This window comes from Panthera uncia, chromosome B4 (genome assembly GCF_023721935.1).
Source record: "Panthera uncia isolate 11264 chromosome B4, Puncia_PCG_1.0, whole genome shotgun sequence".
Lineage (NCBI taxonomy): Eukaryota > Metazoa > Chordata > Mammalia > Carnivora > Felidae > Panthera > Panthera uncia.
Genome location: NC_064809.1, coordinates 339,617 through 352,600, shown reverse-complemented (window position 1 = coordinate 352,600; position 12,984 = coordinate 339,617). Strand labels below are relative to the sequence as shown.

Below are 12,984 nucleotides of genomic sequence, written 5' to 3'. Positions count from 1 at the left end.
TTTTCCTGTGACTTAACCTGCAGGGTCTGAGGAAACAGGTGCAGGCTTAGAACACTGTGATTTGCCCCGTTTGTATTTTCCCTTTTTGGTGTAGTCCTCATAAGGAAACATTAATGAATAGGGATCATCTTACAACTTATGTACATTTTTGGTTTTCCATTCATCACTTTTACACTGTGGATTTAAAGCAGAATAATTAATTAGCATTTATTAGATTATCATCATGATCTCGGTATCGATTCTTAGGTGTGGATGCTGTGGAAGGAAACTGGTGGACAGCCTTGCATGTGGACCGTGGGGGATGAGCATTGGGGGGTGGGGGGGCTTCTCCAATGGGCTCCAGGGAGGAGTGTGGCGGTGGGCACCCCTGGGCACTCACTGCTCGTGTGTGTCTGCAGGTGTTCCCTGTGACGAGCTCGGGGGCCCCTGTCAGCGAGTACCCCTTCGTAAGGACAGGCCTGCTGGGCTTCGTCGGCCCCGGGGGGCTCGTCTTCGTGGTGGGCAAGATGGACGGGCTCATGGTGGTCAGCGGGCGCCGACACAATGCGGACGACATCGTCGCCACAGCGCTGGCCGTGGAGCCCATGAAATTCGTCTACAGAGGAAGGTGGGTGTGCGTGTGCCCTCTGGGAATTCAGCCCTGGGTTGTCTGCAGACAACATTGGTTATATAAAATTGCACAAATTCCTTAGTTGTGGGAGTGAGTGACCTCTGACGTCCTGTCTAGTTCTGAATGCCCAATTTTATAGAAATTTCCTGAGCTCCATACGTAATTTTCGTCACTTCTCCTCTGAGTCAAATAATATCTGTTTGAAAAACTTGTGTTTTAAAGAAATACACAAAGGGAACAGCCAAAAATTCATGTTGGAGCAGATCATCTCCAAAGACCCCAAGGTAATAGTCGAGCAACAGTTGTGTGGGAGAATGGAGTCCTGTGGCCTCTTCTCCCTGATGATCTGGGCACAGTAAATACTAATTCACGGTGGCGGCTCCCCGGGTTTTGGCTCATGTGAAGGAGGTCATGAACTCCTGTAGAGCCTTACTGCCGCCCGGCAGGCCACTGAGAGTGGAAGTGACAGACACGTGGATGTAGCGTTGCCCCGTTTAACTCACTGAGACAGGGCAGCCTCTGTGTGACGGGGGGACTCTGGGGGTCCGAGTCACGTGGTGCTGTGCTTCCCGAGAGAGAGGCAGAAACTCGTTCATCCCAGAGTTTCCCTTGATGTGGAGACTTACTTCACAGGTGCAACCCAAGATGTGGATTGTGCGCGGTTCTGACGTCCACAGCCCAGCACCTTCCGTCTGCCCCGAGAAGTGGGGCCTGTCCCCTCACAGGTTTGCCGGAGCAGAGGCCGGCGCTGTGCTCTCCTGGGCTCTGCCATCAGTAGCGGAATGAACAGTGCTTTGGGCGGCATCTACAGCACGTGCTCACCGCACCTGCTCCTTTCTGTCCTCGCAGGATAGCTGTGTTTTCCGTAACTGTCCTGCACGACGAGAGGATAGTGATTGTGGCCGAGCAGAGGCCAGACTCCACGGAGGAGGACAGCTTCCAGTGGATGAGCAGGGTGCTGCAGGTATAGCTCTGCTCCCACCCCGGGGCCCCTCACCTGCTTCCACGCCGGCTTCCCTTAACCCCCACCAACGGTGCTCCCGTGCTCCCCGACCGTTGCCCCATTGGATCAGAAATTGCATCGACCGGGAAATGTGTATTTCATTCTTGGAAAATAACTAAACAGACCAAGATTAGGGGTCACGGGTCTGCAAAACTGGCTCCCACCATTCACTTGGGGATGTCACAGGGAATAGTTTTTGTTTTGATCTCAAGAGTGTATTTTTTTCCTCAAAATTTCCCTCCTTAGTGCATGTGGTATTCCACAAATCCCACATAAAATTAGCCAGTTTGGCTGGATTTGGAGGGACACCCCTTCTCTTGGCATCTTCACCCCACTCGGATGGCGTGTGCTTGCTCATGTTACAGACGGGACTTTGCACCGTCTGAACATTTGCTTCGTGTCTGTGGCACCTGTTCTAACCCACTTCCTCCCTCGTGACTTTCCAGGCAATTGACAGCATACATCAAGTTGGGGTTTATTGCCTGGCCTTGGTTCCAGCAAACACCCTCCCCAAAACCCCACTCGGTGGGATCCACTTGTCAGAAACGAAGCAGCTCTTCCTGGAGGGCTCACTCCACCCCTGCAACGTCCTGATGTGTCCCCATACCTGTGTCACAAACTTGCCTAAACCTCGACAGAAGCAGCCAGGTATGTCCCGTGGCCTGGAGAGTTGTGTGGAATCTGGGTGGCTCTCTGGAACCAGGTGCTGTTGGTGCCCTGTGGACCAGGCCCCATGCCCGTAGGTGGTTCTTAACCCCACTCCTGTCCTGGTCTCCACACTCCCAGGGCATAAACCTGCCCCCCTGGATGGTGGATGAGGGGCTCTCCTGGGACAGCATGGTTGGCTGGGAGCCCGGCACCTGGGGGCATGTTGGGAAGAAGCCCTATGTAGATCCCAGTGGAGTAGTTGACCCTCGGTCTGGCCGGGTGGCATTTTACCAGGCATGGAAGCTCTCAGTCACGGTTTCCTTCAGATGAGAATAATGTTTCCTTACCTGTCTCATGGGTTATTTAGGTGTCAAAGCCTAATAAGTGTGGGAAACTCTTGAAGCCTGTGCGGAAGTCTAGAAATTCATTTGTGACGTTGTAAGAGTGAACGTGTGTCTAGCGCTTGGGGGTTTGGGGAACATGTTCTTACCCTTTATCTGACTTGGATGCCTAGCAACTAATCAGTTATGTTCTTTCAGGCTGCATAGTCATCAGTGGGAGAAAATTTATCTCCAGACCGTGGGAGGTGAGGGCCCAGGTTTTCTGCTGGTGCAGTGACAGGAGGTCCCAGGGCGTCCAAGCAGGGAGGAGCAGGCGGTGGGGTCACACACTCGGGCTGTGCTGGCCCCACGGCCACTGTTTCAGCATGTTGTACTAATTAACGTGTCTCTTCTCATGGAGGCTTGCGTGGTAGGCACTCTTCTGTCCCTGTTTCACAAATGAGGAGAATGGGTCACAGAGAGGCGGGGGGTTGATGGGGCCAGAGAGTGACAGAGGCAGACCCAGACCCATTGACTGTTTGTTCCACCCAGTACAGCGTGGCTGCAGGGCAGAGCCGACGACGAGTCAGCCAGACACCGTTGGGTCACCTCTGGGCATAGCCCACCTGGTGGTAAATGTAGGGACTGAGGCCGACGCCCCGTAAGCGAGATCGGATGAGAGGGTGGGTGGGTGGTCCTCAGTAGGGTGAGGGGAGGACGCGGATGCTGCAGGAAGAAAGGGTTGCCCCACGCATGCAGACAGACTTGAGTCCAGATCCCTTGTCCTGTATCCCTTGTCCTTACCCCCTCCCACGATGCACATGTGTTCGTGAGGACGTACACGTTGTAGCCTTGCGGTTCTCTCCTCTGCGTGGGTTCTCATGGAAAGTATGGAGTCATTGTCTGCTTTCTGGGCGCCTTGGCTTTGCAGTTATCTCTGCTTTTTGGTTTTCTTCGGATTTCTGTGCCGTTTGTTGTTTTCTCACATTCTAGGTTCTAGATCCCCTGATACCTCCCTTCGTTTCTTTTTCCTCTCAGTCCTTGGCTTATACAACTGCAATAGCAAAACATGAAGTTACCACTGACGAAGTATCCATTTCTTTACGTTTCGCGGGCACACTGGCTGCAAGCGACGAGCCCCCCAGAACACAAAGCATTGCCTTTCTGTGGGCATATCAAAACGATGAAAAGTCACCTCTTTATCTCCTATCGTCTCAGGGCATAAACAGCCGTGGGAAGGTCAGAGCAGTGGCTCCATGTGGGTGTGTTGGTGTCTGTGAATGGAACCGATCATGGTGTCAGGCTCCTTAGCGTGTCCTTGCACACATTCGGCAGTGACTGTTCTCCCTGTCTCCTGCCCACCTCCGTTCGCCATCAGACACCTCCACTGGGGGCCTGGCCACCAGTGGTCCCGGGTGCAGAGAAGCTCACGGCAGAATTCAGGACAGATACTCATGGTGGGGGTCATTTGCAAAGGCCTGATGTGCTTCCAGAACTACGGGGCTCAGTGCACCTGTCGGACGTCAAGGCAAAACCTGACTGAATGAAAAGGCCAAGGTGCTTTGCTCGAGAGCAGTGTCGGGGCACCTGAGGACAGCCTTCTTCCTCTGGGAAGAAAGGATGAGCTGGGAGGTTGGGGCAGTTTAGATATCACGGCTGCAGCATGGTGAATGAAGCTTTATGTGATTGATTATTGTAAGGAAATAATTTTTTTTTATTTTTTAATGTTTGTTTACTTATTTGTTTTTGAGAGAGAGAGTGAGAGCGCGCAGGGCAGGGGCAGAGAGAGAGGGGGAAATAGAGAATCTCAAGTAGGCTCTGCACTGTCAGCACAGAGCCCGACACAGTGCTCAATCCCATGAGTTTGGGATCATGACCTGAGCCGAAATCAAGAGTTGGAGGCTTAACTGACAGAGGCACCCAGGTGCCCCTGAATAGAAGCTGTTTTTAACAAATATTAATGGCAGCATGAGGTGCTGGTTCACTTCCCTACCTCAGCTAATGACCTGTAACGTACCTCAGACAGGTGACATTTCCCTGAAGCCTCAGTTTCCATAAATGTAATGAGGGGGTTGGATGTGGTGAGTTTTAAGTCTCCTTTGGAATAGACACAGACCGTGAACAAGTACTTGTTGTGGCCAAAGCATTTAGTGAGGCCATTTTTCCATGAGGGTGTTGCTAGATGCTTGAAACAAAGCTCCTAAAACTTAGTTTGTAGATGATCTAGTTGCCTCTTTTAGCAGATGAATTCATATTTACTGAGCTAACAACGTGTGTGTGAGAGTATCTTAATGGAGCACAAAATGTTAAAAGCCCTTTTGGGGCGCCGGGGTGGCTCAGTCGGTCGGGCGGCCGACTTCGGCTCAGGTCACGATCTCTCGGTCCGTGAGTTCGAGCCCCGCGTCGGGCTCGGGGCTGACGGCTCGGAGCCTGGAGCCTGCCTCCGATTCTGTGTCTCCCTCTCTCTCTGACCCTCCCCCGTTCGTGCTCTGTCTCTCCCTGTCTCAAAAATAAATAACACGTTAAAAAAATTTAAAAAAAAAAAAGCCCTTTAACCCATCAGTTGGGGTACCAACAGTATTTAACAACTTGAAATACAGCTCCCAGTGTTAACAGTCCCTGGGACACAGTGTATCTGAGCAGCCAGAGGGCAGCAGGGGGAGCAGCCGCAGACAGCACTGCACCTGCTGGGGAGAAGGGGAGGAGCGCGGCCGGGCTGGCGGGTTCTGCACCCAGAGGACACAACATGTGCTGTGTCCCCTGCGTGACACAGTCGGGTAGTAATGGGAAGAGGACAGCTCTGATATAAAACTCCCGACCTGCCCATTTCTGCATCTGTAAGTGGGAGGGGAGGGAGAGAACGCAAATGTGAACTTCAGTACCTATTTTTGGGTCCATCTCAACCTTATATTTTCTTTTTTTTTTTTTTTTAATGTTTTACTTTATTTTACAGAGAAAGTGTAGGAGCAGGGGAAGGAGGGAGGGAGAGAGAGAGAGAGAATGAATGAATCCCAAGCAGGCTTCACACTCAGCGCAGAGCCTGATATGGGGCTCGAACCCATGACCCCGGGATCATGATCTGAGCTGAAATTAAGAGTCAGACGCTCAGTTGACTGAGCCACCCAGGCGCTCTTCAACCTTATGTTTTCAAATCATGAGGCGGTGAAGTCTGTGAGGATGTCTTGCATCACACCCACCTCATTTGGCAAGGTGGGGGAGACCCTTGGTTCTTGGGAGGGGGACAGATTTTGCAAATAAATGCCACAGGAAAGCGCCTGTCTCCCAGCACCATTTGGAAAAAAATAATTCTTAAGTCTACCTCGGGGGAGAAATATGTGAGGTCTGAGCTTCGCATCCAGTAGAGACCAGCGCTGGGGAAGGAGGGACGAGCTGCCAGCGCCTCAGAATAGTGCTTCTCCCACCCTAGTTTGAATTCTTAAAAAATTACGGAGAAGACCTCAAGCCAGTTTAGGCCAGATGGGCTTCTCAGAAGAGCCTTCCTGCCCACCGGCGGCACCAAGGAGAACGCCACAGACGCCAGGTCAGGAAGCGGAGGGCCAGTCGGCTGGACTCCGGGTTGAGCCTGTGCACCATCCACGCAGCAGCCACATTCGCTTCCCCGTACGCCACGCTGCCTTGTCTTTTCATCCCGTTAAATATGGAAAGACCGCTCCTCTGTTGCAGTGTCTTTATTACCAGCTGAGAAAAATGCAGGCAGCCCCAATCTGCCACACCTGACCATTCAGACCTGCTGTAGCAGAGCATGGAAGGTATATTCTGTGATTCCACAGAAACAGCGTCACGGCACCTACAAATTGCCTACGATGAAGCCAGTGAGCAGGGGCCCAGAAATCTGTGTCATGGGCTGTTTTCCCGATTTCAGTCGTGCTGGAAGTGCCTGCCTTCTCCCAAAACGTTGAATGCTTTACGGCAGCCCAACTCTGGATGGGCATGTGTCTGCAGAGAAGAATGTCACCTGGAGGCGGCAGCCCGTGCCCTGCCCATCTTCCCAGGGTGCCTGGGGGTCATCATCCCGGCAGCTGCTGGCCTCTACCCCTGAACCTGAACCTGTCTTACCTGCTGACACACGGCTCTCCATGTGCAATAACAGAAGGCAACATATGCCCTGATTCAGAAGCTTGTAAGGTGGCCTTTGGCAAAGGTGAAACAAGAATTGGATTCAGTAGTGACCTTCAACTTGTATTTTATTAAACCATGGACTAAACACACATGGCTGACGTCTTTGTTATTTCCGCTCCCTTCTTTAAGCTCCCTGCCTGACTCCTTGCCGCCATCTGTGTCACACACACTACAGCTGACCCTTCCCTGGTAGACGTGCATACGTGTGTGTGATCAAAACAAAGTGAATGATTGTGTTTTGAGAAACCTGGGGGGTGCCCAGGATTTCCTGCAGCTAGACATTGCGAAAGAGTTTCTGCAGTTTTTTAGGAAACTTGTTTCTTTCATTGAAACAGAAGAGAAAGCTGTCAGACTAGATTGCATCTGTTTTTTTTTTTTTTCTTGTGAAATGTTTCATAAACAGTAAAAGGAGTGCTGGTAATTGAGTCTGTGATGGTGGTGTAAGAGGAACTTTGGCTCGACAGGAGCCTCTGGGCTTGGTCTCCCGTATCTCTGCGGGGCCGGCGAGAGCCCAGAGCTGTTCCGTCAGTGAGATAGGTGACTGTGCCCGTGCGGCGTTACCCCCTGCATTATAAAGGTATTTATAAAAAATGTGCGATAGTTTATGTCAGTGGTCGCTCAGTGACAAGCAGGGACACTGGGGAACACCACACAGGTGATCCCAGAGTCCTGACTGCTTAGCAGTGAGACACGTCATGGTTTACTGCCTCATCTTCAGCATTATTTCTCACAATCATCCAAGTGGATAGATCGCAGCATCCCACCAACTGGCATTAGAGTAACAGCAGCGGGTTTGGGAGATGCCACCGGGATCTGGTGAAAACGTTGTTTTACCCTGTAATCGAGACTCACTCGTGTCTGCCATCATTCTCATTGTTGGGACGCATTGGAAGCCCTGTTCCGATAAGATTTTCTCAGAGCTCAGCCTTTCAGAGGGTTTCCCCGGAGCCAGCTCTTTGCCGAGGTGGGCGGTCATGTTTTAAGTTGACTTGTTTCCTCACATTCTTTCCAGAAATTGGCCCTGCCTCTGTGATGGTGGGGAACCTGGTGTCTGGGAAGAGGATCGCGCAGGCCAGCGGCAGAGACCTGGGCCAGATAGAGGACAACGATCAGGCCCGCAAGGTGAGAGGCGGACGGGGTTCCTCTCCGAGCCCTGTGCCCGCACACGGCTCCAGACGACACCGCCGGCCGGCTCAGCGCCCGCCCCTGAACTTGGGCGTCCTGCCCTCTCGGTCCCGCGCGCACGTCCGTACGGTCTCACCACAGAGACGTGCGTGGTGGGGGTGCCGTGTCGCGGGACGCTGCAGAGGGTCAAGGGGGTGGGAGGAGCCACGGGCGCGCGAGCTGAGGCCCGAGGCCCGCTCTGTCCTGGCATCCTGGGGCGCTCGTTCCTGATGAGCCTGCCAGCCCTGGCGTGACACCCAGACGGCCTCACGGCAAAAGGCTTCGGCCCTTTAACTGGTGGAATTCAAGAGAACAGAAGTGCGAAACCCGGGTTGGCAAACTGGCGTCCTTAACGTGACCTCGGGGGCTAGAGGAGAAATCTGGGGCCACACCCAGCATACATGTCCCATTTTGTCATGCGTACTGCAGTCCCCATTATCACCATGCAGACTTGAGGACTCTGATGATTCACCAAAAGGTGACCCCTGTCTGTATGAGCCACCAGGAAACATGGCAAAGTCAACCGTTCAAAATATTGTCAGTTTGGTAACAAATAGAAATACGTTTATTTAAAGCACTTGGTTACCATGTTCAGCCCTCACAGTACATTTCTATTAAAAAAGTGGATTAAGGGATCTACCCAGGTGTTTCCTGTGATTAGACCTGAGGTGGGGCTGACCTTCCCTCTCCACACTGACTCGGTAGAGTACACGTGATCTGTGTGATTTGCAGTGCTGTTGGGAGACCTCAGGGAATGACCATTTGGAAACAACACGTGTGAGAGAGCCCAGTTCAAAAGCAGCATGGGTCTGATCTTGCCATCACAGCCCCCAGAAATCACCGTCTTCTGGGAGGCCGGAAGGGATTTTCTGTGCTGGCTGCCCCTTGCATTCCGGGAACGCGCCTCCCAGCCTTCGGCAGGTTGTGGGGAGACGTCTCTGAACAGGCGCGGCGCCGGCCCCTGTGACTTGCGAATCCCAGCCAGACGTGGAAATCCAGGTCACGCAGGAAAAACCCTCTAAGTGCTGGATTCTTCTTCTAATTGTGACAGGGAGGCCCTCCTTCCTCCACGGAAAAGCGATGCTTTAAGTCACCTGAAAGCACCGAAGCTAGCCTGATCTAGAGGTGTGAGTTTAAATCTGAACGCAGGGTGCTGGGATGGCCTGGGCCTAACGGCTGTGCTTTGTTCCAGTTCCTGTTTCTGTCGGAGGTCCTGCAGTGGAGGGCACAGACCACCCCCGACCACGTCCTGTACACGCTGCTCAACTGTAGGGTGAGGCACGCTGAACTCAAATTTCCCGGTCGCTGTCCTGTGGCTTTGTCTTCTTCCCGCCGTAACCCTTTGACTTCAGTCTTATGTGATGTCCTTCATGTTATTTATTTGTGGCTATTTTGACTGAGATCTTTATGGATCGTTTCAGCAGTATCTTTTTTGCATTATTTCCCCCCCCCAAAATACAGGGAATGGGTCAGATCTGTGGCACGTTTTTGTCTTTTATTAGTGAACTACTCTCCTGTAAGTAAGAAGTTGTGCTTTCATTATAGACTTCAGTCCTTGGGAACGAAAGTCTTTTCTATTTTCCAAGTGTAATTAAGGTTTGTGTTGGCATCTCACATTGGAAGAGCAAGCTCTTCCAGTATTGTTTCATAGGAGGACTTAAGAATAAGACCTTATATATACTAGCAAGTAGTATTAACAGTAAAATTAGATGTGAAAGCCTTAATATACTTAACTTTTATTTTTCTGCCGTGGAAATAAAGTCTGAGAAATAGAAATAGGTCTCTTGACAAGTATGGGTATATACAGTTGTCAAATTATGGCTATTCAGAGTTGCAAAATACCAAAATCTTAATGTGCAGAGGTACCTCTTGCCATTTAAAGTAATAGATCAGAGACCAGTAAAAGGTAATGCCAATCACGTAACTGGGTTTCTCATTTGGATACCCAGTTATCAGGCCAGCGTCCATGTGATGTGGCTCCTGGAAATGACCACGGATGCTCTGATGACCTTGAGTTGCCATGTGGGCTGAGTTGACCCGGTGGGTCATTTATTCTTGTGTCTGTTCAAGACTGTCCCCCGGGAAGAGTCTTAGAAAGTGCTCCTGCTTCCCTGACCTCTGTTAGGGCCTAGTGGACCCCATTCCCTGGATTGACTCTTCTGCACTCCCAGGTGTGCTGCAGTAGGAAGCATAGTGCCTGGGCTCCTGAGGGTCTGTTCAGTTACCCAAGGCCCTGAAACATGTCCACCCTGCTTTTCTCCTCTCTTTCCTCCATCGGCTCCTCCCTCAGCTTTCCTGACAGTGTTGCCCAGCGGACAGTCTTCGGCTCTGTGATGCCATCCTGATTTCTCCTTAATCTTTTGTGCTGACTTTCTCCACCCTCTACGCGTGACATTCATTTGTCCTGGGGACTGTTCCTCCTCCGTGGTCTCTCAGTGGCCCTCCAGAGTGATGACTGTCACCTGTCCTGGGAAGGACCTCTCAGGTCCCTTCAGCTACAGTTTCCCCAGCTGCTGCAGCGGTGCCGACACGCTGGGTATGGTGTGTCCTCCGTAAGCGCTAAGCTGTGCAAAAGTAAGGGACAGGTCCGCGTCACCTTTTTGACCCTCCCCAGTGTGGCCCCCATGGTCTCTCCCGTTTGCAGTGGGGGTGGGAATCTTCCTGGACCCCTTGGAGGCACAAATAGGCAGCCTAAGGAGGAGGAGACCACCCTGCAACACACACGCAGACTCAGAGATGATCCGGGCATGTTCACAGATGCCCCACCCCCGCAGGGGAGGAAGACAGAGCTGTTCTAACCACATAGAACGACAGGAGTGGCAGCATGGGGGCAGAGCCCTCAGATGGTCAACTGGGGTGACACCGGGACACTGGGCTCCTCGTCAGCTGATCTGGTCTGGGTGATGGCGCTCCCATCCCTGACCCCATGGTCATGGTCATCTGCTGTAGCTAGACCCTGGATCGTTTGGGAAAATGAGTCACTCGAAAAAGGGCTTTGTTAGAAACAGAAAAGTGGACAGGGTGGGGAGGAGATCAGAGCCATGAGTGAATCCACTTTGGGTCAGCACAGAGAGAGGTGGCTCACCGGTGGCTTTCCTTTGGACATGGCTCTGGACGTGCAGGCAGCTGTCTCCTGAGCCAGTCTAAGGGTCGGACCTGTCCCCCACCCCCGGCCCCACGTAGAACTTACAACAAACGCTCAGCCGTGGCTGAAGGTCGTAATCACCATGTTTATGGTGGTGGTTTGTAATTTCCACATCAGTCGCCCTGCTGGTGCCGCACTATCCCGTGGAAGTATAGTGCAAGCCACACACGCCGTTTCACGTTTTCTAAAAGCAGTATTTTAAAAAGATGGAAACCGGTGAGGTTAAATGCTGATGATGTCTAATTTAACTCCGTGTATCCACACCATTGTCTTCCCAGCATGTGGCTCACCACGTTTTCAGGCTCGCCTCCATCCTGCGTGGCACATTCTGTGGATTGTGAATTTGGCGACTTGACAAGGCTCGTAGAAGCCGGTGAACCATTTGGCACCTGCGAGAGCAGCTTTCTTGTTGCAAACAGTGTCCACTCGTATGCTCTTCACCACGGCCAGAGCTGTCGATAGAGCACAAGCTGTTATGTCAGATTTATAGTAGGACATGGGGACATAATTCATTGCAAATCATGGAAAACTTACATTTTGGAGCTTGTTTCCATACAAAATACCATCTGTTACTCCTTTTAACAAACATCAGCCAACTCTTTGTAACTTTTTGTTTGTTTGTTTATGACAGTTCCTTCAAATTTTCAAATATAAATCACATTTGGCTTTTTCTTAATTCCTTAGTATTTTTTTCATTTGTTATTTAACCTAATACAAGACTTTAAAGTGGTGCCAAAATTCACAGTCCCTAACACTGAAATCTGCAGACTTTAGAACAGGGGTTGGATTCTGTCATGATTGCACCCAAAACTTATTTTTGGAAAAGTCAGCCCTGATTTCTCCAGTGAGGTGGTTTTACTAGAACTTTCTTTCTCTGGAAACGTCACCCTTTCCTGTGGCTGGGGATGGGGTAGCCAGGCAGCCGTTGACCAGGGCTACTGGGCTGCCACTTCTTGGACTGCTCGCCAGTGACCGCTCCTGTTCTGCAGAGCCGGCACCGGGGCCATTTCCCCAGAGGTGGGGGTTGTGCTGAAGCTCCCACAGGGAATCTGGGGCTGGGTGTGGCCTGTGCCCTTGTGGGCTCGTGAAAGGTGGGGTATGGACATGTTCAACCCTGCATGTAGGGGAGGGGGGGTTGAGAGAGGCTCTGGACTGCCTGGGAACCAGCGCCCCTGGCCCCAGCGTGGCACCTTCTGGGGGCTTGAGGACAGTGTGGATCTCCAGGCTCCCTATCGCTGACTCTGGAACTGGACGCCCCCCGCCCATGGTTACCACCTGTGGCGGGGGCTTGTCTGTTCACCGCCGTAAACCCAAAGAACTGCAGACGGTGTTGTGAAAGCTGTTTCAGAGATCAGTAGGTCTGAAGGACAGCATGCCAATTAAATTTCACCTTTTTTAAGTATGTCAGTGGGAATTTTCACAGACTAGGGCCAAAACATCTTTTCAGATATGCTTAGGCTAATGGTTCTGAACCACTGATACCTGGCAATCTCTTAGGTTTTGTCTCGTGATGGAAAAGTTGATCATTGATAGGGGATTGGCATCGGATCTCCGAAACTCAGGAGGTCAGCTCCAGAATCTGAACAGCCCAGAGCGGGAATATTTGCTACTTAAGACAAGCAGACCGTACCAGCGGCCAGAGGGTGGGGACAGAAAGGAGGGCCGAGCTCAGTGGTAACGTACAGATGAGCCCTCTGTGCTGGCACTGCCCACCGTGGCACACCGCCACCCACCGGCATCGTGGCTGTGCCTGTCTGATGGCCAGGAAGGTAGTGCTGGCTGTCCTCCAGGACAGCTGGTGCGTGAGTGTCTCGGCCGGCAGGATGGGCTCCCCCCACCGCCAGTCTGGGGATCAAGGTGGTCCTGGGCCTCCCCATCAGCTGTACCATCTCACTTTGAAATGTTCAGAGGACACTTGGCTCAGTGAGTGTGTTCATTTCAGTTCCTTTGGACA

General features: G+C 51.9%; 1 protein-coding gene across 1 annotated transcript in view; it reads left to right on the top strand.

Moving 5' to 3' along the window:
* The window catches only part of DIP2C (disco interacting protein 2 homolog C), a 223,975-nt gene that overhangs the window by 138,706 nt on the left and 72,285 nt on the right, over positions 1-12,984 (top strand). Inside the window, exons 22-26 of the mRNA XM_049624394.1 lie at positions 399-607; positions 1,460-1,574; positions 2,060-2,261; positions 7,734-7,843; positions 9,078-9,158. Coding sequence (XP_049480351.1) covers positions 399-607; positions 1,460-1,574; positions 2,060-2,261; positions 7,734-7,843; positions 9,078-9,158 — 717 coding nt within the window. The remainder of the gene's footprint in view (positions 1-398; positions 608-1,459; positions 1,575-2,059; positions 2,262-7,733; positions 7,844-9,077; positions 9,159-12,984) is intronic.